Source organism: Sphaerodactylus townsendi, linkage group LG15 (assembly GCF_021028975.2).
Source record: "Sphaerodactylus townsendi isolate TG3544 linkage group LG15, MPM_Stown_v2.3, whole genome shotgun sequence".
In the NCBI taxonomy this organism is placed as follows: Eukaryota; Metazoa; Chordata; class Lepidosauria; order Squamata; family Sphaerodactylidae; genus Sphaerodactylus; species Sphaerodactylus townsendi.
Window position 1 is genome coordinate 644,551 of NC_059439.1, and position 23,951 is coordinate 668,501.

The 23,951-nt window shown below is 49.9% G+C and overlaps 2 protein-coding genes across 5 annotated transcripts in view; one reads left to right on the forward strand and one right to left on the reverse strand.

Annotated features, from left to right (window-relative positions):
• Positions 1–3,765, reverse strand: part of NMT1 (N-myristoyltransferase 1) — a 30,092-nt gene extending 26,327 nt beyond the window's left edge. The window contains exon 1 of the mRNA XM_048518131.1: positions 3,607–3,765. Within this exon, the coding sequence (XP_048374088.1) occupies positions 3,607–3,713 (107 nt within the window). The 5' untranslated portion in view covers positions 3,714–3,765. The remainder of the gene's footprint in view (positions 1–3,606) is intronic.
• Positions 3,766–5,480: 1,715 nt separating this feature from the next.
• On the forward strand, positions 5,481–23,400 carry DCAKD (dephospho-CoA kinase domain containing). 4 transcript variants are annotated; one of them, XM_048516870.1, is made up of 6 exons: positions 5,588–5,661; positions 5,880–6,093; positions 11,080–11,197; positions 17,052–17,255; positions 18,197–18,284; positions 22,390–23,400. In XM_048516870.1, exons 3-6 carry the CDS (start codon positions 11,086–11,088, stop codon positions 22,673–22,675), a joined length of 690 nt encoding a protein of 229 aa, XP_048372827.1. In that variant the 5' UTR covers positions 5,588–5,661; positions 5,880–6,093; positions 11,080–11,085; the 3' UTR covers positions 22,676–23,400. The 4 variants fall into 4 exon arrangements, with proteins under 4 accessions (XP_048372824.1, XP_048372823.1, XP_048372827.1 ...); XM_048516867.1 differs by lacking the exon at positions 5,880–6,093 and having other exon boundaries at positions 5,481–5,601; XM_048516866.1 differs by lacking the exon at positions 5,880–6,093 and having other exon boundaries at positions 5,514–5,661.
• The last annotated feature ends 551 nt before the right edge of the window (positions 23,401–23,951 follow it).

The window sequence follows — 23,951 nt, forward strand, 5'->3', positions numbered from 1 at the left end:
CGACTTGCTTCTTCCAGTCAGAGCAGTGGTTGTCAACCTGGGGGTCGGGACCCCTTTGGGGGTCGAACGACCCTTTCACAGGGGTCACCTAAGACTCTCTGCATCAGGGTTCTCCATCTGTAAAATGGATAAATGTTAGGGTTGGGGGTCACCACAACATGAGGAACTGTATCAAAGGGTCGCGGCATCAGGAAGGTTGAGAACCACTGAGTCAGAGGCACATACAGAAAAGGAGGCCGCTGTCTCAGAAAAAAGGTAAGGCTTTGAAAATGTGCTCATTTTATCCTCCCCCCCTTTAATCACGTTATTAGGCCAACACACACAATCCCCTCCTTTTATTCTACTCTCCCCGCAATGCTGTGACATGTGTTATGCTGGGGGAACACGACTGGAGTCAAAATCACCTAGTGAGTTGTTTCATAGAGAACAGGTGTTTGAACCCATATCTCACCAAGCCCCAATCCACCCCTCCAACAAAAGATAAACCTTTTTTGTGCAACAGCTAATTTTATTTCAGAAAAGAGGTCTCAGCTAGCAGAAGCTCCCACACGGGTAAGACAAACAGAAAATCCTCCACTGTCTACACTAGAGATGTTTGCACACGAGGCACCTTTGCATTCGGGGAAAACACAGAAACCTCCTCCTGTTACCATACTAGCCTTGGTGATAGGAGCATACACATAACTCTGTCAATGGAGGTATAAGTGATGCTTTTCAGCCCTGAATGGGTGGGTGGCCAGGAGAGAGCTCTGAGTATTCTGCTGAAGTATTGTCTAAGAAGCCTTGCCCAGGTGTCAAACTCATGGCCCTCCAGATGTTCATGAACTACAATTCCCATCAGCCCTTGCCAGTTAGCCAATGCTCACATTGGGAGGGACTGATGGGAATTGTAGTTCATGAACATCTGGAGGGTCACGAATTTGACACCCCTGGAAGGCAGACAGCAAGAATGAGCAGGGGCGTACCACCCACAGGGACAGGGGGGTGTCAAATAACCCCTGGGGCACCGGCGGGGGGTGGGGGGACAGGCAGTCAGCTGGAGGACAGGTTGTCCCTGGGTGCCATCCCCCCCCCCATATGCCTCTGAGAATGGGCAGCCTGCTCTGGGGAAGAGGATGAGAGGAAAGTTTCCAGCACCACCCAACTACGGCAGCTGAGCTGCACACCTGAAGGAAGAAAGCATTTTCTCTGCAGCCATGGTGAACTTTTGCAGTCGGTCCACTGTAGGACCTCCACTTTGGTGTTCCAGCTGTAGCTTTTCATGGGACAGAACGAAAACTTGGTTTCGTACATGTGCTCTAGTTTTAACAGGCCACGATGCCACACCACTCTCTCTACAGGCTGCCTTTGAAAAGCACCTGGAAAATTCAGATGATGCAAAACACAACGATCAGATTGTTAACTGACCCAAACATTGTGAACACGTCACTCCAGTGTGAAAAGATGTGCACTGACTTGCAGGTTAGTTTTCGTGCTAAATTCAAATGCCTGGTGATAATTTTAAAACTCAAAACCGCTCAGACCATCAATTGCTGCAGGTCTATCAATTAAGATTTCCCCAAGAAGCCACTATTTGCATACTCTCGCCTTCTGAAGAAAAGAAAAGCCATTAACAAAGAGGACACCTTCCTTGCTCTGGTGTGCAGACTTTGGAACGCTCTCCCTCTCCCGTGCGCATGGCATTGAGGCGCAATGCAATACTTTAAGATCTTTTTATTCTGTTACACTACTGCTCTTAACTATGTTTTAACATGATTGTTGCTAGTCTTATCTAGTTTCTCGACTTATTTTATTGTTGTTGCGTTGTGCCATAAGTGGGGACACTGTGTGTCCATGCCACACTGAGGCAAAACCCACTGTTCTCCCATCTGCCCCAGAAGCAAGGGCAGGCGGAAAGGCCCCGGCAGCAGGAGAAGAAGGTGAACAGCAGGCGGAGGTTGCAAACCTAAGGCTTGGTAGAAAAGGTGGGGCAGAAATATTACAAAGAACCAGTAACGTCTAAGAACGCGGGAGATGACATTTTACGTCGCAGTCTCTAATATCTTTCTCAATCAATGAACTGTGTATGTTGCACCAACTCTGCCTTACTTTGAGCCTCCTTGAAAGTTTGTCAAGACAGAAAATAGGTATATAAACAGATGTGGGGGGAGAAGGGGAGGTTTGTAGAAAACAGCCACACCTGAGGCTGCTTTTAAAGTGTTCGAAAAAATTTAGCTGATATCAAGAACGGTGAGTAACAAAAGCAGCTAACTCCAGCCTTGTGTGTGTGGGTGGCCTGTCCACAGCCTAGCCACCCAGTGTGGAGCTGCCTGGATCCTCCCTACTTGGACAGCTGACCGCCAGCACCAGCCTCCACCCATCTTGCACTGAGTGAGGGCTGCCCCTTGCTTGGAGCCCGGTGGCAGTAACTTCGGGCCTCTTCTCAAGCCCCACAAGCCCCAGTCTGGTGCAAAACGGCAGCAGCCAGCACTGGTTTCACAAAACTTTCTGTACCACCTTTCCTCTAAGGCATAGGTGTCAAACTCGTGGCCCTCCAGATGTTATGGACTACAGTTCCCATCATCCCCTGTCAGCAATGTGCTCGCAGGGATGATGGGAACTGTAGTCCATAACATCTGGAGGGCCGCGAGCTTGACACCTATGCTCTAAGGAGCACAGGCTAGAACAGGCTTCTTTTCTTCTCCATTATCCGGAATGATATCAGGAAGAAATTATACATTAACAATACCAATCGGCAACGTAAATTAATTTGGGAATATTGGTGCAGCAAGGTTTATGGGAATTTTAGACGATTACTACAACTTTTTAGTGCTGTATGTTTCAAAACTATTGTTTTATACATAATTTTATTATGATATGTCATGGATCTGATGCCTTTGAATGTTGTTAGCTGCCCTGAGCCCAGCTTTTGAAACGGTAGGATATCAAACACACAATAAAATAAATAAAAATAAACCACACGATAATCCTGTTAGCTCGGTTAGGCTCAGACAGAATAACTACAGTCAGCTGGCAAAACATCCTGCCAAGCTTAAAAAAAAACACCTACATATTGCTTTCCTATTATTCATTTATATGTATTTTTAGCCTGCCCAACATCCAAAAGTCCATGGTGGGTTATAACACAAGACAAAACCCATAAGATATTGATACACCTGAAAATAACTACAATAGATAACAGTATAACAATAAAACCTATTTGAAATCCACGAAGTCTGTTAAAACTTACAAACATTCACAAAACCTATTAAAATTAATGTTAAAAACTCGTTTAAAGCTTCTTAAAACCTATGGGCGAGGTTAAAAGGAGGATTTCCAGGCTACAGCAAAATGACGGAGGAGAAAAGGGCTTCCCCTGAGCATATGCAGAGTGCCCCACCTTCCCGCACCACCGAGGAGTTCCCCTCCCGGCATGGCAGGCCTCTCCCTCACTCTTTCTGGATTGGCCCGAAGGCCGAAGCTGGGCGCCCTCGACCAATCAGATACAAGCAGTGGCGGAGTGGGCGGGAGAAAGGCGGGCTCTCCCTCAGCCCGTCCAGGGCGGCTCCCCTCGGCCGGCGGCCGGGCCGCGACCGACCCTCCCGGCCGCCGCTCCGGCTTGCTTACCCTCGGTTGTGGCTGTGCTCGGCCTCGTTCTCGCAGTCGCTGCAGTGCCCGTGGACGTTCTCCTCCCCCGGCGGCCGCTTCACTGCTGCCTCACTGTCGTCCGCCATCTTGGCAACGGGAGAGCGAGAGAGACTCGCCGGCTACCGCGCGTGCGCAGTGTCGGCCGTCTACTAGCGACGGGGCGCTCCGCGCGCGAGTGTCGCTGGGAGAAGTAGTTTTCTTTGCCGGAGTCCAACCAATAGGGAGTGACGGGGCGGGGCCGTCCCCTAAAGAGGCGGAGTAGTGACCTCTTGGGAGTTGCAGACTGTTAACCGCTTCCTCTCCGCCGGGGAGGAAATTACTTGCCCCAACTGTGTCCAAGTGGGGCAGATTTTACTGTGTTGTGGAGCGACTGTGGTCTAAAATAACTGGTTTCAGTTTGTTTGGGCTGGAGTCACTTTGGTTATGGTTTATTAGATTTATATACCGCCCTCCCCCGAAGGGCTCAGGGCGGTGAACAACAGCTGCAAAATAACAATATCATAACACTTAATAACAACTAGCAGAAACATAACATCAGTAAACAACATGACATTATGACACAGCATTCTAAACTATAATAAATATTACATTCCAACCTCGGAGTTACAGTAACAAAGCATCAACATTATAACATCATAGCATCACATAACAAACATCAATAATCATAAAGTAAGATTTGCCAAAAAGCTCACCAGGTCTGATCTTGTGTCAGCCTATAACAATGTTGGACAACCTATGGCACTCCAGATGTTCATGGAGTACCATTCCCATCAGCCCCTGCCAGCATGGCCAATTGGGGCTGATAGGAATTGTAGTCCATGAACATCTGGAGCGCCATAGGTTGGCCACCCCGTCCTATAACGACTCCCCTTTGCAGTTTCTTTGCACCGAGGATTATCCCTGCTGGTTGGGAAACAAAAGCAAAGAGCAACGTCTCTCTTCTGCAGAGTTCGCTTCCACCACAACCACACCTTAACTACCAGCTGGGCCTTTCAGGTTCTCCGCTTCTAGGGTTGCCAACCGCCCGGGGTTGAGGAGATTCAACAGTGAAGCCTGAGTGGGTGGGTGAGTAGAATACCGTGCAGTTCCCCTTCCAAAGCAGCTACTTGTTCCAGGGAAAGTGAGACAACTTTAAAAAAAAAAAACACACACAACAAACAATGCCTGTCACCTGGAGATCAGCTGCCATTCCGGGAAATCTCCAGCCCCCACTTGGAGGTTGGCAACTGTCACACTTCATGCTACTATGCTATGTTTATTGAATGTTTTCATTGGTGATGTTATGTTTATGATATTTTTACAATGTGAAATGTTATGATTACTGTTATTTGCTGCTTACATTGTTCATGTTTATTGATGTCCTTACTATTTGGTAATGTTATGCCTACTGATGTTTTGTTGATTGACTGTGACTCATGATGTTTGTTGTTTACATTGTTGTTGTTCACCCCCCTGAACCATACGGGGGAGGGCGGGTTACAAATTGAATAATACACAGGTGTCAAACTTGTGGCCCTCCAGATATTATGGACTACAGTTCCCATCATCCCCTGCCAGCATGATGCTGGCAGGGGATGATGGGAACTGTAGTCCACAATATCTGGAGGACCACAAGTTTGACACCTATGGAATGGAATGGAGCGCCAGTCACACAATCCAGGAGTGAAGCAGTTAATGAACTGCCTCAGCAACCCTATTCAGGCGGCGCTCTGCTTGGCGGGAGGAGGCTTCGCTTTTTGGATTCACGCTCGGCGCCCTGTCAGCCAGCCGGCCCGCAGCCACCGCGGCTAATCGAGACCGCCGCTCCCCGCGGGCGTCTTTGTAGGCCTCGCCCTGCCCTTGATGCCTCTGGCTTCAGGGCCGCCCGGCGTGCCCGGCTCTCGGCAGCAGCCATTGGCCAGTTCTGTCCCGCGTGACTTCCTCCCTCCAATCGAAAGTGAGAGAACGTGGACGCCGGCGAAGCCCTACAGGAGGGTGAGAGGAGACGGTCTCGCGAGGCTGCGGCGCAGGGAGGGAGACGGGCCCGGTCGTCTGGTCAGTACGAGGAACTCCTCGGTCGCTCAGCTCAGGCAGGCAAGCAGGGGTCTGCCACCTGCGGCTCTCCAGGTGTTCATGGACTACAGTTCCCATCAGCCTCTGCCAGTATGGCCATTTGGCCATGCTGGCAGGGGCTGATGGGAATTGTAGTCCAGGAACATCTGGAGCGCCATAGGTTGGCCACCCCTCTGACCTGTAACAACTTCCCTTTGCAGATTCTTTGCACCGAGGATTATCCCTGCTGGTTGCGAAACAAAAGCAAAGCGTGATGGGAATTGTAGTCCATGAACATCTGCAGGTCGCAGACCCGCCAAGCCCCTTCTGGTGATTGCCACCCTGGCCTGGATCGCTCAGGCCAGCCCGATTTCACCAGATCTCAGGAAGGCTGGCTGGGCGACCCCCCCAGTGGTCCACGGTTGCTACACAGAGGTAGGAAGTGGCCAATCACCGGTGCCTGTCTGGCCTGGGTGGGAGACCCCCAAGGAAGCCCAGGCTTGCTACACAGAGGGAGAGGATGGCAAACCACCCTCACTGGGTGTGGGAAGCTAAGCAGGATAGGCCCTTGGTCAGTCCTTGGGTAGGAGACCCCCAAAGAAGCCCAGGGTTGTTACGCTGAGGAAGAGAATGGCAAACCACCTCTGCACATTTCTTGCCTTTAAAACCCTGTAGGGCACAGGTGTCAAACTCGCAGCCCTCCAGATGTTATCGATTACAGTTCCCATCATCCCAGCATGATGCTGGCAGGGGATGATGGGAACTGTAGTCCATAATATCTGGAGGGCCACAAGTTTGACACCTATGCTGTAGGGCAGTGGTGGCGAACCTTTGGCACTCCAGATGTTATGGACTGCAATTCCCATCAGCCCCTGCCAGCATGGCCAATTGGCCATGCTGGCAGGGGCTGATGGGAATTGTAGTCCATAACATCTGGAGTGCCAAAGGTTCGCCACCACGGCTGTAGGGTCACCATCAGCTGCTTGTACCTTGATGCAGAAAAGGTGCAGCAGGAGGTGTGTACTGATACATCCCCAAACTGAAAAGGAGTGCTTAAGTAATAATGGGGAGGGAGCCGTGAAGCATGCCTCACCTTCAGAGCCTTGCTCTACTGAGGTACGTCCAGGCCTCTGAGCTTGCTGCTGAACAGCTACAGCCAGTCCTGTGCTACACTGGTTACAGTGTTGGACTAGGACACGGGAAACATGGGTTAAATCTCTAACCAGCTATTAAGCCATGCTTGGCCTCCCTACCTCACGGTGAGGGTGGGGGAAGAATCATGTACAGATAGGGTTGCCAGTCTCCAGGCAGGGGCTGGAGTTCTTCCATTACTACAGAACTCCAGAGTAGGGAAGATCAGTGTCATCAGTTGCTTGGAAGAAATAGTAGAACTGGAAAGGACGATGGCTGTCCATCTTCACTGCTCTCCCTTCTCCAACTCTGTCCTCAGGCCCTACCCCAAATCTCCAGGAATTTCCCAGCCTGGAGCTGGCAACCCAACCGCTTTGGATGAAGGGTAGAATTCAAAATGATGCAGATCAGTGATAGTCATTCAGGGGCTCAGGAGCCATGGGGGGGGGGGGTCGTCTTGGCCATGCTGTCTGCCACTCTTCTGCCATGTTTCAGCCAAGTAGGGAGGAAGCCAGAGGTGGGATCCAGCAGGTTCTCACAGGTTCCCGAGAGTAGGTTGCTCATTATTTGTGTGTGCCGAGAGGGGGTTACTAATTGGTGATTTTGCCCCGCGATTTTTTTGCCTTAGTTACGCCCTCTCAGCAGTAGTGCAGAACTGGAAGCAGTCTAGCAGGAGGTGCAATCAAGGCATGGGCAGCCTGTGCCTGCATTCATTTCCCGCCTAAGGACCGGCAGAGCGCCGCGCCCCTGCCACAGCGCCCTGCCCAGCAATGCCCGGCCTTGGAATGTCTTCGCCATGCCTTAATGAATGCCCCACCCAGCCCCATTGGCTTATGCCACAGTTTGAATCCCACCACCATGGGAACCTGTTACTAAAATTTTTGGATCCCACCACTGGAGGAAGCCCCTGGCCTGTTAGGACTGTTAGTGGCCAAGTGGTTCCCATCTTGAAATAGGCACTGCCCCGAGCAATAGGTAAACAGGGCTTCACGCCAAGGGTGGCGGTCGACCTGATAGTTTTGATTGGTGGCAATTATAAACATGGCTCTCTGTGAACCATGGTGTGAGTACCTCTGAAATAGGTAGATTAGGAGGAACAGGTCCCAAGATTTTTAGAAATAAAAGAGGGGCTGAGCACTGGCCTGCCCTCCACTTTTGGGGAAGAAAAGGGGAGAGAAAGAGGAGAGCAAGGCATGGTTCTTGACTGGGGTTGCCGTTGGCCCAAATCGGAATCCAAACCCAAAAGTTAAACCATACTTTTTAATTTCGTCAACTCGTGGTCATAAAATAACATCTGGGGGGCCACGCGTTGACACCTGTGCTCTCCCTCCCCTTTCTCGGAATAAGGCAAACTTCTTGTTGAATTTAGGTCTTTCAGCCCCTCTTAAAAAGCTAAACAAGGCACTTACAATTTAAAAGATAAAATATATTATGGTGTAGCGGTTCAATACTTTTGAATTTTGAATTATGGTGTAGCAGTTCAATACTTTCGAATTTCGTCGACTTGTGGCCCTCCAGATTTTATTTTATGACTGTACGCTGTGTTGTAATGTACACCATTACTAAATGTATGGTGTTTGTTTATTTATTTATCCGTTGTGAACCGCCCTGAGCCTTCTGGGGGAGGGCGGTATATAAGTCTAAATAAAATAAAATAAAATTAGATAAAATTAAATAAAATTAAATAAATAGATAGATAGATAGATAGATAGATAGATAGATAGATAGATAGATAGATAGATAGATAGATAGATAGATAGATAGATAGATAGATAGATAGATAGATAGATAGATAGATAGATAGAATTTTGTGCATTCTCTCACTACGTCTAATATGAAACTTTCCTCCAGCAGTCAGGACCAACCAGAACTCAAAACAGCATATATTAATTAATTACCCTTTATAGATTTTTTAATTAGGGTTGTTAGCTCTTGGTTGGGAAGGACGTGGAAATGTGAAGCCTGAAGGGGGGGGGGGTTGGGGAGGGGAGGGGAGGAATTTCAACACAGTTTAAGGCCATAGAGTCCACCTTCCAAAGTGGCCATTTTGCCCAAGGGGATGGATCCCTGTCACCTGGAGATCAGGTTTAAGATCTCTGGCCACCATCTGATGTTTGGCAACCCTATTTATGTATAAATGTGGTCTATTTTTATCTTGTCCTTCCTCTAAGGAGCTCTTGGTAATATACCTGGTTCTTTGTGTTACTGTCACAGCAACCTTGTGAGGTAGGTTAGCCTAAGACCGAGTGAGTAATCCAAGAACAACTAGTAGCCCTCATGGCAAATGGGAATTTGGACCTGGGGGAACTTTCAATGCACTTTGCAGCTGGCTTTTACGGCGTGAAGTGGCAAAATCCACTTGCAGATTATCATTAAAGTGGATTGAAAGTGCATTATTCAGCACTTTGGTCTCATCAGTCTGAATCCAACTCCTGAACTGGTACACCTGAACTGCTACACCATAATATATTTTATCCTTTTAATTGTAAGTGCCTTGTTTAGCTTTTTAAGAGGGGCTGAAAGACCTACATTCAACAAGAAGTTTGCCTTATTCCGAGAGAAAGGGGAGGCATATGTTCGTTTAGAGCACAGGTGTCAAACTCGTGGCCCTCCAGATGTTATGGACTACAGTTCCCATCATCTCCTGCCAGCTGGCAGGGGATGATGGGGACTGTAGTCCATAACATCTGGAGGGCCACGAGTTTGACACCTGTGTGCTACACTATGCTCTAAATAGGCATTAAGATTATATAATGAATAAATTCAATAATGTTAAAACTGCTTAGATCTATAGCAAGCAAGGGGCTTGTTTTCAAGGAAGGCAAATGCAGCTGCAGCAGCATATTTGAACATGCTCTAAAACCGACACATTTTCTCCAGCCTAGGGCAGTTTAACTTTTAGCGGGTTGTAGAATTGGCACTAAAATGTTACAAATAGGTACACTCTCAGATCCACAGTATTCTGGCCCTACAGCGGAGGGTCTGGTTAGTACTGCAGACTGTCAGGTATTTTGTTTATCTATTGGACATTTTTGCTACATGTACAGCAGTGGGTGTTATGCAGGGGTGGAGTGAGGGGGAACTGTGTCCGGATCATGTGCGCACCCTGCGCCCCTGCTGCGGTGCCGCTCACCCCTGCCACACCCTGGACCTCCCCTGCCACGCCCCCAGAACGTCTCTGCCATGCCCCCCGCACGGGGCATCGCACCCCCCTATCCCGCGGGCGCTACACCACAGGTGTTATGTTGAAGAAACCAAGGTCTATTTCCTTTGCATCCTATTTTACCCTAGAGGTCTAGGCAGAGCTTCTTTGGTTCTTTTCTGCAGTGTTCAAGCGACGCCCAGAGGTTTGAATCTTTTTGCATCTTCTGCCCAGAGAATGAGGGAAGTGGTGCTTTGGGGAGAGGCCGTAGGTCTTTCTAGAAGAACTTCAGCTTTGCATTCAAAAGGTTTCTTGTTCAATCTGTGGCACCTCGGGTTAATAAGTTCTTTGGCCCAGACAATTTTTCTCTCTGCCTGAATCCTTGGGGAAGGGCCAGAGGTGGGATCCAGCAGGTTCTCACCAGTTCCCGAGAGTGGGTTACTAATTATTTGTGTGTGCCGAGAGGGGGTTACTAATTGGGTCTGCTTTTCCGTTAGAAATTCCATTAGGTCCAAAAATCATAAAGTCCTGTTGTTTCCTATGTGGCTTAGCGAAGGTAGAAAACGGGATAATTCTCCCTATTGGGCTGTTTTACAAACATGTTTTAGAAATATGGTCAAGTTCCTTGTTTAAGGAAAGTCTCCTTCTTTTGATTTCTAGAAACAAAATTAAGTATTTGGAAGTATTAAGTATTTGACAGGCAGTCAATTAGAGGAGAAGTAGTTGTTTCTGTTGGCAGTAGACGATAGGACTTGCTAGAATGAGTTTACATTATGGACAGAAAGAGACCAGCTGGAAATTAGGAACTTTTTTTTTACAGTAAGAGTTTTTTACAGTAACAGAGAAATTATTAATGCCCCGCCCCCGAATGTCTGGCCACGCCCCCATTGTGCCCCGCCCAGCCCCATTGGCGCTACGCCACTGCTTGAATCCCACCACCATGGGAACCTGTTACTCAAATTTTTGGATCCCACCACTGGCTATACAGTAGCTACCTATCCTTGTGGCCAGGAAGAAATCCACTTGGGACCATCCGCTTACTGGTCAAACCTGTCCCTGGTTTGGCTGAATTCAGAGGACGAAATTCTGGTTGGCTGAAATTGAATTTCACCGTTTTGTTGCGTAACATTCCTGGTTTTTTTTCCCAGGGAAAGATGTTTTTGGTGGGGCTGACAGGCGGGATTGCCTCAGGGAAAAGCACAGTGGTTGCGATGCTGCAGGAACTGGGCTGTGTGGTGATTGATGCGGACGTTATCGCCCGACAAGGTGAGTGGTCTGTCCGTTTGCTGGTTCTGTGAACCAGAGGTTGACTGTAAATGCCTGCCTGCAACAAATGCAGTCCTTAGTCAGATCCAGCAGGGTGTAGTTTTTGTCCTTGAGCAAGAGCTCATACTCAAGACAGATGGATTCCGCACTGCAGATGTCGAATGGGTTGCACTTGTTATGAAGGAACCTGTTTTCCTTTTTCCTGTTCACATGGGTGCCCTTAAGAACATAAGAACATAAGAACAAGCCAGCTGGATCAGACCAGAGTCCATCTAGTCCAGCACTGTGCTACTCGCAGTGGCCCACCAGGTGCCTTTGGGAGCTCACAGGCAGGAGGTGAAAGCAAGGGCCTTCTGCTGCTGCTGCTGCTGCTGCTCCCGAGCACCTGGTCTGCTCAGGCATTTGCAATCTCAGAATCTGCCCTTCACCTGTTCAGGCAGTGATTGGAGCCAGTGGAGGAAACAATCTGGGTTGCTTTGGCCCCTTTGCATGGAGACGCTTCTTGTCAGGACTACAAGCCCCAGCATGCCCTAGTTTCACCAAAGGACTGCAGAAGCGGGAAAACCCACCAATAGAAACCCAGGGCGGGAACAGGGGCTACAACGATTGGCCGTCACGTTCATCTGCATGGAACTGAGGGGAAGTGCTTCAGTTCCAGCACCTTGTATCCAGGGCGATACAAATCAATTAAGTTTCTCTATCAAAGTTAAACCTTGTCTGAGTGTGTTCAGCCTGACACTTCTCTCTCTTTTTAAAACATTTCCTGCAGCACATGCGTAGCTGCGCAGGCATACAGAAATGAACCACTGCAGCCAAGCTGATCGTCCCACAATCAGACCGGCTGCCTCTGCATAGCTGTGCATGTGCAACACACACACACACACACACACACACACACACACACACACACACACACAAAGAAAAAGGCAACAATGAATGTGTTGCTGTAGATCAGTCATACTCGCTGCCACAGGGAGCAAGTGTGCTGAGGGACTTTGTACACTGTTGTGTTACCCAAGGTGGAGACACAGCCTTTTAATATAGTGGGAATTATTAGGTTAGAGCAAACTGCTTATTGATATTGCAAGAGGCTGGGTAAGGAATCTTTAATTTCAGTGTATTGCACTAAATATGAGGGAATTAGGGGAAAATATGCAAATGCTCTTCCCTTGAACAGTGACAGGGTTCCAGATACTCAAAAGATCTTATACTTGCTAAATAACCCTGATCTTGTAGTTTGTGAATTGGCAGTCAAGTTTTTACTAGAAATCATACTCCCTAAACAGTAGTTCTGTTTTTTTTACTTTGTTGCGTCACTCTGTTATTAAGAGATTCTTTGTTATCCTTCTCGTTGGGGATTGTTTTAAATCTGGGGTGTTTTTTTCTTTCTTTCTGTATTTTACCTGTATCGTCTTATATGCCAATAAAGGCTTGGTGCTATGTAACTTCAGTGTATACAAAGATCAGTTCTCGGAAGACAATCCACAGAGAGGAATATAATGCAAATTTGACAGTGTTTATTGTAGGGATAAGGGGTTTACAATCACTTGGTTCAATACAGTAAACATGCACACACAGAAGTCCTAAGATGTAGATAGGTTGGAAAATAGATTTGGTATAGAAAGGGGTATGGGATATATAAGTAATACGACCTGATTGCAACATGAAGAAGATCCAGGGCTCAGAGCCAAAGGGCCAGCATTTGGTTCCAGGGAGCAATGGGTTGGACACAGCGATGAAGACGGAAAGGTGTCAGTGGCACTGAGCGATTGGTCCTTTGGGGGGTAGGTTATTTATAGGGTGAAGAACTGTCTCTGGGAGGTGTCAGAACAACCTCTAGGACAGTGATGGCGAACCTATGGCACCGGTGCCAGAGGTGGCACTCAGAGCCCTCTCTGTGGGCACACACGAACAGAGTTCATCATGTGGGGGGGGGGGAATTCCCCCCCCCCCCCCACACACACACATCTAGGCTGGTTTGGGCTGCTGGGCTCAATTATTAGCATTAAACCTAAGATCTAGTTTTGGGGAAGCAGTGTAGATGACCCTGTTAAGCGCTGTTAAACCCCACTGATTTTCATTCAAAGAACTAAAGTGCGATCCTTTAACTGGGATTAAGCTCAGTTGCTGGCAATGGGACTTGCTTCTGAGTAAACCCTCCTAGGGTCGTGATTCACCCGTTGGAAGAGTTGCACAGTTGCTTCAAAGCAAAGCCATCAACTACCACCAAGCTTACTCCCGAGTAACGCACGCCTCAGAGCCAACCATTTTTTTCTAAAAACCTCAGTATTCAGGTTAAATTGCCCTGTTGGCACTTTGTGATAAATAAGTGGGTTTTGGGTGGCAGTTTGGGCACTCTGTCTCAAAAAGGTTCGCCATCACTGCTCTAGGAGATGTCCGGATGGATTGTTTGAGAAACAATAGAGTGCATTGTCAGAAGAAGTTAGTTATAGAAGGGAGTATCTGGGTTAAGATAATCAGGGCATCAGGAGTCTTCTTGTGGCTGGAAATGAGTATCTGTTCAGCAGGGCTAGTGTATCGTGTTGAGGACATGTCCTTCCTTGGTTGTGGGGCTGAAAATGTGCTGATACGGCAAGCAAGCGGAGAGCACGAGAAAAGGGAAATTAATTGTAGGTAGACCTGGCTACTGCCAGAGAATGGGCGTTCTGCAGCTCTGTAATGCCAGCCTCACCCTTGAGGCCGTCACGCGGGCAGGGATACCTGTGAAGAAGCACTGCCCCCTCCCCCCTGCCATGCCAGGGCGGCATGGCAACATCTGGGTGCTCAGAGAATCCGCCCACAACCTGCTGGGCGACCTGTACAGATTGGTGGGCGGATTCTCCCTGACCTAGTGGACGGCCCGGGATCTCAAACGAAAGGGCGAAAGGGAGGGGAACGGCGTGTCTCCTGCCTGCTGTGTTGGCGCGAGACCCCCTCCAACCTGGGATTGGGCAAAAGGACGGCTGGCTTAGCAGTTTTCAAATCTCCTGGGGTGAGAGGAATAAAACAAGCCACACTCGTTTTGGGAACAGGACCTGTGCGAAATCCCCCCCCCCCAAAAAAAACCCCTCCTGTTTATATAACGTCCCCCACCCGTTATATTTGGCCTGTGGAATCCACTGTAACCTGAAGCAGACAAGCGAGGCTTCAATTGTCAGGACAAATGACCAACGCACACTTGTTTTATCAATATGAAACTTGCAGGTGAACCATTGTCAGGGTGAGCCAGCGAACCCAGCAGAGCCTCAGAAAGTGCACAGGAATGCCTGCGCCATCTGTCCCCTTCTGGGCGCACACGCACACCCATCACGAGACCCCTCTGACTCACGGGTCACAAGATGCCCCAGACAAAGGGTCACAAGACCCCAGGTGTGGATTTGGCCCAGACAGGAACGTTTCCTCCCGCACGTACGCAGCTCCAATGAGTCGTGGATTGCGCAACCTTCTCCCGCTCTCCCGCCTTCCCCAAACCCTTAATAAAAGGTGCCAGGGACCCCAGCTCGGCAAAGTAGCCAGACCCACAGATCAGCCAGATCCACAGATCACGCTAGATCGCCACTGGCTTCTCTCCCCCGGATCCTGATATCGCTGCGTCTCATCTCTTCATTGCGTCGTCCGTAACGGCTTCAAACCATTTGATGCTGTTTTCAAGGTCAGGGTTGTTCAGTTCTGACTGTCAGTCTCAGACTGAGCTCTCTCACGTCACCTTGTACCTAATCTTGGCTCCTCCTCCTTGCAGGGATTCCAGTTTTGTAAAGATAAAAGTGTGTCATTTGAGTGGCCCAAACTGGCCCTGCTGACCAGTCAAGTTCTGTCCTGATTCCTGTTTCCATTGGCACCATTTTCTACCCATTTTGGAGTTTGGGAGGATGCCTTGTGAAGGGCTGCGTCTGACTGCAGGGTTCAGCTGACGAATCTTGGGCCCCTTCCACACATGCAGAATAATGCACTTTCAATCCACTTTCACAGTTGGGCATTTCCCCACTTGCCACAACCCCCCTATGCCGCCCGCTGCTCTCAGCGCGCATCATTTCTGGCACGCGCCCGGGCTTCCCCACGACCCTGCGCTCTGCGCGGGGTCACCAAAAGGCGCCGTTTGGAAGAGCGCCAGGAATGACGCGCGCTGAGGGGGCGCGACAGGGGCAGCGTTGGGGCAGCTGCGTTGTTGCCGCCCCTGTAGTGGGGAGTGCCGGGGGACCCCACGCTACTTGCCTTCAGTAGCGTGCAGCTACTGGTAAGTGGGAAAACGCCCGTTGTTTGCATGTGGATTTCTGCTATTCTGCGCAGTAAAATCTAGCTGCAAAGCGGATTGAAAGTGGATTGAAAGTGCATTATTCTGCACGTGCGGGAAGGGCCTATTATGTCTCTGTGAGTTAAATCTCTGGTTAATGAACAGATGCCTCTTGGCTCCAGGGCACAGAGCAGACCCGGGATGCTGTCGGTCGTACAGCCGATGTGCATCCAAGCAAGAGAGCTGCTTTATTCTCTCTGGCTGCTGATTTGGGGCGCTTTGCCATGAACGGGGGGGGCGGGGGGGTGGTGGTGACTGAGGCCTCTCAGGTTGCAGGCCCTTCCTAGGGACAGTGTTGTCAAGCCAGGTGTCGCCCATCCTATACCTGTCCATTTCGTTTTTTCTGCTTAAGTATAGTATTGTACATTTATCTCTGTTGAAATCCAGTTTGTTTGTTTTGGCCCAGCTCTCTCATCTGTCCAGGTCATTTTGAATTCTGACTCTGTCCTCTGGGGGATTAGCTACCTCTCCTAATTTGGTGTCCTCTGCAAATTTGATTAGCCTGCCCTCTATTCCGTCATCCAAGTCATTGATAAAAATATTGAATAGCACTGGACCCGGGACAGAACCCTGTGCGCCCCCCCCCCCCCACTAGTCACTTCTCTCCAGGATGAAGATGAGCCATCGATGAGCACCCTTTCATTCGGTCAGCCAACCAATCACAACCCCATCTAATAGTAGCCTTGTCTAGTCCACATTTCACTGGCTTACTTGCAAGAGTATTATGGGGCACCTTGTCAAAAGCTGGCCAAAGGTCACCCAGCACAGTGGAGATCCGATCCTGGTCTGTAGCTTAGCCACTACACCATGCTGGCTTTCAAGCTACAACCAGTCCTTTTTCTTTGTGTGTGTGTGTGTGTGTGTTGCAGATGTGCAGCCATGCAGGTGCAGCTGATCAGGTTGTTGGACACAGGTGTGGCTGTGGTGGCTGATTTCCGTATGCCTGTACAGCTATGCAGGTGTTGCAGGAAATTGAAACGAGAGAGAGAGAGAGAGAGAGAGAGAGAGAGAGAGAGAGAGAGAGAGAAGGGTCTTGGTGCGAAGGCACGAAAGCAACCTGGATTGTTCCCTCCTCCACTGGCTCCAGTCACTGCCTGACCAGGGGAAGGGCACACCTGTGAACAGGAAAAAGGGAAACGGTTTCCTTCATAAGGCCTGCAACCTGTTTTACCTGTGCAGAATCCACCACAGTTGCCAGGTTTTGTGTAGCAGCAGCTGTTGAAGTATATCACATGGCCTCTGCTATAAAACAGGCTTAATGAATACTAAGGTGGTCTTACTAGAGTGTACTGTGACCTAAAAGTTATAGTCTCTTATCTGCCAATGTTCCTTTATGCCTTGTTTCCTTTTAATATTTATGCCTTGTTTCCTTTTAATATTTACGGTCTTATTCCATCTCCTTATGTTTCCGTACCTTTTTGTCATCTTAATTTTCTTTTGGTGGTAGATTCTTTTAGATACCTATTTACAGTTTCAATATATTTCATCCTTTTAATTGTGAGTGCGTTATTTAGCTCATGCTGGGTCTATGACCATAATAAAGATCGATTGTCATTTCCGCAGTGGTCCAGCCGGGCCTTGTGGCCTACCAGCGCATCGTGCGTGCCTTTGGTCCGGAAATTCTCACGGAGAGTGGCGAAATCAGCCGTGAAGCTCTGGGAAGCATCGTTTTCTCCCAGCCACAGAAACGGCAGCTCCTAAATTCCATCACTCACCCTGAGATCCAGAAGGAGATGTTGAAACAAATCTTGAAATACTTTGTGCTTGGTGAGCAGGTGGGGGGGGGGGGGGGGGGGATTTTTGCAGACTCTTGTTCAGACAAAAAGTTGCATAATTTCTGATCACTTTGCAATCACTTGTGAGCTGCACAGCATCCAGTCTCTCCTGTGTGTGTGTGTGTCGTGTTGCGGCCTGTGTCCTGAGAATTCTCCCTTTTCTCTCCTTGCCCTTTGCGTTTTCGCTTTTCTAGCGTGCCTCTAAAGAGCATAGGCACAAAAGCCTCTCTGGGAAGTATTGTGTATAATGTCACACCTTCTGAAATCCTCGCATCCCTCCCTCCTCCCGTCTCTCCCCTCGGCTCTCCCTCCGTAAAAGCTCCTTCCGAACTCGATAAGGTAAAATAATGGTTTTGACAGCTGGGATTTTGACAGCGTCTTTCTGTTCCTTCCCCTTCAGTCTCCTGATAACTCTCCACAAAAACAGCTGTCAAAACCATCTCTTCTCACGCCTGACAGTATCGCCCGCTGCTCCGGAGGGTCTCGGGGTGCCAGAAAGGAGGAGGACAACGCTAGAATGAGTCATACTTTATCAAGGGTGGACGGGGTAAACGGGAGGTGGTTTTCTGGGGAGCTGGAGAAAGTTTGGCCTCCCTTCTCCTGCTGTGCAAACTGAGTAGGTGGTGAGGGAGAAAAACCGGGCCCTTGAACTTACCTGGGAAGTTCTTGCTGGGCCACTGTGGGCCAAGAGCAGGCGGAACCAAGGGCCCGGTGGGGCTGGCAGAGCCACGGGGCTGGGATGATCGGGTGCCTTGATATATGCCGGCGTACCTGTTTTCCCCATACCTTAATTCCAGAGCTTCAGCAACCTTTGGATAGAATAAAACCAAAAGCATATTATTTGCATCAATTCCCACTTGCTCCAGACTCTCCCCGCAATGTCAAGACACTTCTCAAAATGTCTAATGGGAAATCGATGTTTTCTTCCTCCAGGCTACCGGTACGTGATCCTGGATATCCCCCTGCTTTTCGAAACCATCAAAATGACCAGGTTCATGAAACTGACCGTGCTTGTGTACTGGTAAGGAGGCTGCAAAAGAGCCTGTTTCTCCGCACCCGGGTGCTACTGGGCACCTGCCTGCTTGGCAGGCTGAGTCCTGCCCACAGGAGTGCTCCTTTCCCCTTGGCCTTTGGAGCCAGACTGGCATCTAGGGAAGCCGGCAACCATGAAGGGAGCCAAAGGGCTTTAGTGCAGTGATGGCGAACCTTTTCGCAACCGAGTGCCCAAATTGCAACCGCAAACCCACCTATTTATCGCAAAGTGCCAACACGGCAAATTTAACCTGAATACTGAGGTTTTAGTTTAGGGAAAACGGTTGGCTCCAAGGAGTGCGTTACTCAGGAGTAAGCTTGGTGGTAGTTGGTGGCTTGGCTTTGAAGCAACCGTGCAACTCTTCCAACAGGTGAATCACGACCCTAGGAGGGTTTACTCAGAAGCAAGCCCCATTGCCAGCAACCAAGCTTACTCCCAGGTAAAGAATCGCGCTTTAGTTCTTTGCATGAAAATCAGTGGGGTTTAACAGCGCTTAACAGGGTTACCTACACTGCCTCCCCAAAACTAGGTCTTGGGTTTAATGCTAATAATTGAGCCCAGCGGCCCAGGCCAGCCTAGATGTGGGGGGGGGGGCACTCTGTTTGCACGTGCCCACAGAGAGGGCTCTGAGTGCCACCTCTGGCACCCGTGCCATAGGTTCGCCACCACTGCTTTAGTGAGACCTGCTACAGCCCTTCTTTGCAGAGAGATGCAGTCAGCTCCCTGCTCCAGAAAACTTGAATTGTTTGGCTTCTGGTGGGCATGACCCTGGCAAGAACAAAAGGCAGAAAAAGCCGAGGCCAGCTGGCCTCCCTCCCTCCCCTTGTGGGCTTAGGGCACAACGCCCAGTCTCTCAGTATAAAACCCATCATCAATCTGATACCATTCCCTCCAGGTGGCGTTAAAAATTTGACAGATTAAAATAGATAAATCTGCTGCACTCCTAATTCCTAGCAGTTTAAGGAAGAAAACAGAACCAAATGCGGGGAGGGGGGGGGAGGGGAGTGGAAAAGGGAAGGCCTGTGGCTAATCAGGAAAACTGGTTGTGGTGGGCTTTCTGGGCCGTGTGGCCGTGGTCTGGTGGATCTAGTTCCTAACGTTTCGCCTGCATCTGTGGCTGGCATCTTCAGAGGTGCACAGGGAGGCCACTGAAATTCACAAGCACCAACTTCAGCAAGAAAGAAGAGACTCTGAGAATTAACAAAGCTTGGCTACCAGTACTTAAAAACACCAAAAGCAAACCCCAAGGGCATGCTAAGTTCATGGACAATGGACTCCACCCAAACACAGGATTTGCGTTCACCAATACTGCTGCTGCTGCTGCAGGGCATGCAAATATGAGTCAATCCCTGGACTGAAAAACCCCACCCACAATGCAAGACTATCAACCACATCTTTGCACAGCAAGTTCCACCCAAACACTTACTGATTGGTTCCCTACCCGAGGACATGAAAATTTATACCCCGCTAAACATTCCCTTCTCACTTGACACAGCGTGTAACAGACCTCTGTGATACACCTCTGAAGATGCCAGCCACAGATGCAGGCAAAACATTAGAAACAAGATCCACCAGACCACGGCCCCACAGCCCGGAAAACCCACCAGAACCAGCTGAATCTGGCCGTGAAAGCCTTCGACAAGACATTCATCAGGAAAAGCTCCGATGGGTTTGGCTGGTTGGCTGAGGAGGTGGTTTTGGGGCTCAAGGGCTCCTTCCTTTCCGGTCATTCCAGCCGCCTCCCTTCCCACGGCCACCTCTTGGTCTCGTTCTCCATCTTCTGGCCCTGGAAGATGGTCTGACTTGGCCGTGTTCTGTTGTTCCTTTCATTCAGACATGCTGCACAGGGACTTCCCTGCCCAGGACTTAATCCCCAGACACCAGTGTGTGTGTGTGTGTGTGTGTGTGTGTGTTTGATTCAGCTCAAGATCAAGAGGGAAAGGGGGCCTAGATCTCTCCCTTCCCCGCCCAGTTTTTCTCACCTAAAATACAGTTTGGAGGAGATTCTGTCTGCATCATCAGCACATGCCCACAAATGGGGGCTCCCTAGGTGTGCATCAGGCTGGCAAAAGGGCATTGCGAGAGCGGGGTCAGGAACCATTCCAATCCAGACTGGGCCCCCACCTGCCTGAGAATTCAGTTCTAAGCAGGGAATGCCCAACCTGCAGTGGTGGGATCTAAACATTTTAGTAACAGGTTTCCATGGTGGTGGGATTCAAACAGTGGCATAGTGCCAATGGGGCTGGGCGGGGCACGACGGGGGCGTGGTCGGGCATTCTGGGGGTGGGGCATTGCTGGGTGGGGCTGTGGCAAAGACGCAGCCGCTGCGCCGGTCCTTGGCCGGGAAACGAATGCACGCAGGCTGCCACGCACGCCGGTGCACCTCCTGCTAGACTGCTTCAAGTTCTGCGCGCTACTGCTGAGAGGAGGGGCGTAACTAAGGCAAAAATCAGGTGGCAAAATCACCCATTAGTAACCCCCTCTCGGCACACACAAATAATTAGTAACCTACTCTCGGGAACCTGTGAGAACCTGCTGGATCCCACCTCTGCCAACCTGTCTCTGGTCAGTAGGATGGGGAATGAATGCGGGGAGGGGAACCCGTCAAGAGTGGGAGGTCTAGCGGAGACCCCTGCCTCTCAGTGCTGGGAGATCTCTTAGATATGCTCGCGCCCCTGATTGTACCAAACATCTCCTCTTTGGCCCCACCAAGGGTTATCACAAGACGTGGCAGCAGCTGCACGTGGCAGCAGCGTGACTTTGGGAAACCCCGAGAAGATCTAGTTGCCGATTGCTGAGTCCCCTGTCCCTTTTGATCCCCAGTGCTACTAAGGAGAGACCCACTAGGATCAGACCGCAGATCCACCTGGGCCGGATACGTTTCTGTTTCAACAGTGGGCAGCTGGATGATTGCAGGGAGGCTGCAAGGCTGACCTAAAGGCAACAGTTCCCAGTCACTGTTTGCCCTGGCCTTTATTATTTAGAGGTATACTGCAGTGGAACCTGGATTCTCCAATGAGTCATGTTAGCCACTGGCTAGAATTCATTTAACAAAGAGAGGTTTTTTATTCCATTGCTGAGTTCCATTGGAACAATTTCATTCCATTGTTACCCTAACTGGCTCCCAGTTGAGTTCCGAATCATCTTCAAGGTGTGGGTGCTGACCTTTAAGGCCTTACGCGGCCTGGGACCCTTGTACCTTCGGGACCGCCTTACCCCATATGTCCCCACTCGGCCTCTGCGTTCAGCAGAGGCAAATTTGCTGGTGGTTCCTGGCCCCTCAATGATGCGGCTGGCCTCCACTCGGGCCAGGGCCTTCTCAGCCTTGGCCCCTGCCTGGTAGAACACGCTTCCTCCAGCTGTCCGGGCCCTGTGGGATCTTGGTGAATTCCGCAGGGCCTGTAAGACTGAGTTGTTCCACCGGGCTTTTGGAGTGTCCAGCCGCTGACTGAGGTGCCCCTTCTACTCCTCCGGTTTCGGAGTCCCCTTTGCCATCTAGGGGACCTACTTTTTGTTCTGTTTCCCCCTCCTTCGGAGGGTTTAATTGGGGTTATCGCTGACGCCATTTTTATTGAATCTACCGCTGTGTTTTTTAAATTTAAATTTAAATGATTTTAATCTAATGGGGTTTTTTGTATATATTATATGTAGAATCTTTTTTGTGCAATTCCCAGAGCCCTTCGGGAGTTGGGCGGTATAAAAAACCCATGGATGGATGGATGGATGGATGGATGGATGGATGGATGGATGGATGGATGGATGGATGGATGGATGGATGGATGGATGGATGGATGGATGGATGGATGGATGGATAGGAAGATAGATGGATAGGAAGATAGATGGATAGATAGATAGATAGATAGATAGATAGATAGATAGATAGATAGATAGATAGATAGATAGATAGATAGATAGATAGATAGATAGATAGGAAGATAGATAGGAAGATAGGAAGATAGATGGATGGAAGATGGATGGATAGATGGATAGATGGATAGATAAGACTACAGGCTACCATTTATTTTTTCAATTAAAACCCAGGAGCCCTTTCTTGACTGACTTCCTTCCTGAGCCCGAATTCTTCTTCCCGTAGTGACCCGCAAACACAGCTGTCTCGCCTGATGCACAGGAACGGGCTGACTCGAGCCGAGGCGGAAGCCCGGGTGGCCGCCCAGCTGCCCCTGGACCAGAAGATCAAGCTGGCCGACCGCGTCATCGACAACTCGGGCAGCGAGGAAGACACCAAGAGGCAGGTCCTGAAGCTTCACTCATCCCTGGAGGACTCTTTGGGCTTCCTGTGGGTGCGCTTCGTGGCTGTCACCGCTGTGGTCGGGGCTGGGGGCCTCCTGTATTTCCTGCTGCAGCGGCTGGTGTCTTAATTTGCCACGGGGGCGGCGGGGGGGGGGTCGTTTTTGATGCTAAAACTTTGCGGACAGGGATCATCTGCTTTGGAAAAAGATGTAGAAATCTACTTGCCTGGAGCAGCGCCGGTCTGACTGCCGAGGACCACGTCATACGTGTGCGTGTGTGTGTTTGGTGAAACACATCTCAGGCACGCAATTTTGTGAAATTGTGATGCAGTGATAAATCTACCACAACACAGCCTTTCCCACAGAGCACCGTGCATCGCCAGCATGATGTGTTTTGATAATGGCCGGGTGTGTTGTTGCTCTGAACGAGGTATTCCTGCCTCCTCGGGATCCTGCTTCTGCCTATTGGATCCCAGGGGGGGATCCCCGGTTGCCTTCCGTGCCATAGATGACGAGGAGTGAGCCGAGCCCCTCGGGGGTATCGGTGCCCCCCAAGCTGCCGTTGGCACACACCTGGTCTTGGGTTCCGAACACGTTATACAGTGGCTCTGCTGAAGGTGGCCCAGGTGGACTCCCACTGCACTCTGCGAGAATTGGTGGGGTGAGGAAATTGAGATGTTTTCCTGCGCGTGGAGAAATTCCCTGTCCAGAGAGAACCAAAATCTGGTCAACGTGGGGTCGCGTTGATAGTTCTGCACAAAGTGCTCAGTTACTTCTTTTCATTTTAACATCTTTTTATGGGTCCAAATATTACATTACATTCTTCTAAGACAATTTTTGCAAGTTCAAGTCTATAACAAGTTGCTTCTTTTTGCCCGGGTGGCTCGAATTCAGACCGTTGAGCCTGCTGGTGTTGGCTGGATTCCACACATTTGGGATTCCGGGTACAACGGTGTGTTTTCTGAATTGCATTCCCTTAAGGAGTCTCTCCCACCCTAGTCTGTCTGCCATGGGGGTGGGGGATGGGTGGGTGGGAAGATAAGGGGCAGAGAGACAAGAAGCAAGACAGACTGAGCAGGAGGTACTTGGAGGGCAACAGAAGGAACATACTTCAGAAGGAGGAGGAGGAGTTTGGATCTATACCCTGCTTTTCTCAACTGTAAGGGGTCTCAAGCAGTGGTGGGATCCAAAAATTTTAATAACAGGTTTCCATGGTGGTGGGATTCAAACTGTGGCGTAGCGCCAATGGGGCTGGGTGGGGCACGATGGGGGCGTGGCCAGGCATTCCTGGGGCGGGGCATTCCTGGGCAGGGCTGTGGCAAGGACGCAGCCGCTGCGCCGGTCCTTGGGCGGGAAATGAATGCACGCAGGCGCAGGCTACCACGCACGCCGGTGCACCTCCTGC

Bases quoted from the DNA above. Each gene is read 5' to 3' on its own strand.
- DCAKD (XM_048516867.1), top strand. From the start codon at position 11,086: ATGTTTTTGGTGGGGCTGACAGGCGGGATTGCCTCAGGGAAAAGCACA. The intron at 17,256-18,196 runs GTGAGCAGGTGG...TTCTTCCTCCAG, and splicing joins CTTGAAATACTTTGTGCTTG to GCTACCGGTACGTGATCCTG. The intron at 18,285-22,389 runs GTAAGGAGGCTG...TTCTTCCCGTAG, and splicing joins CTGACCGTGCTTGTGTACTG to TGACCCGCAAACACAGCTGT.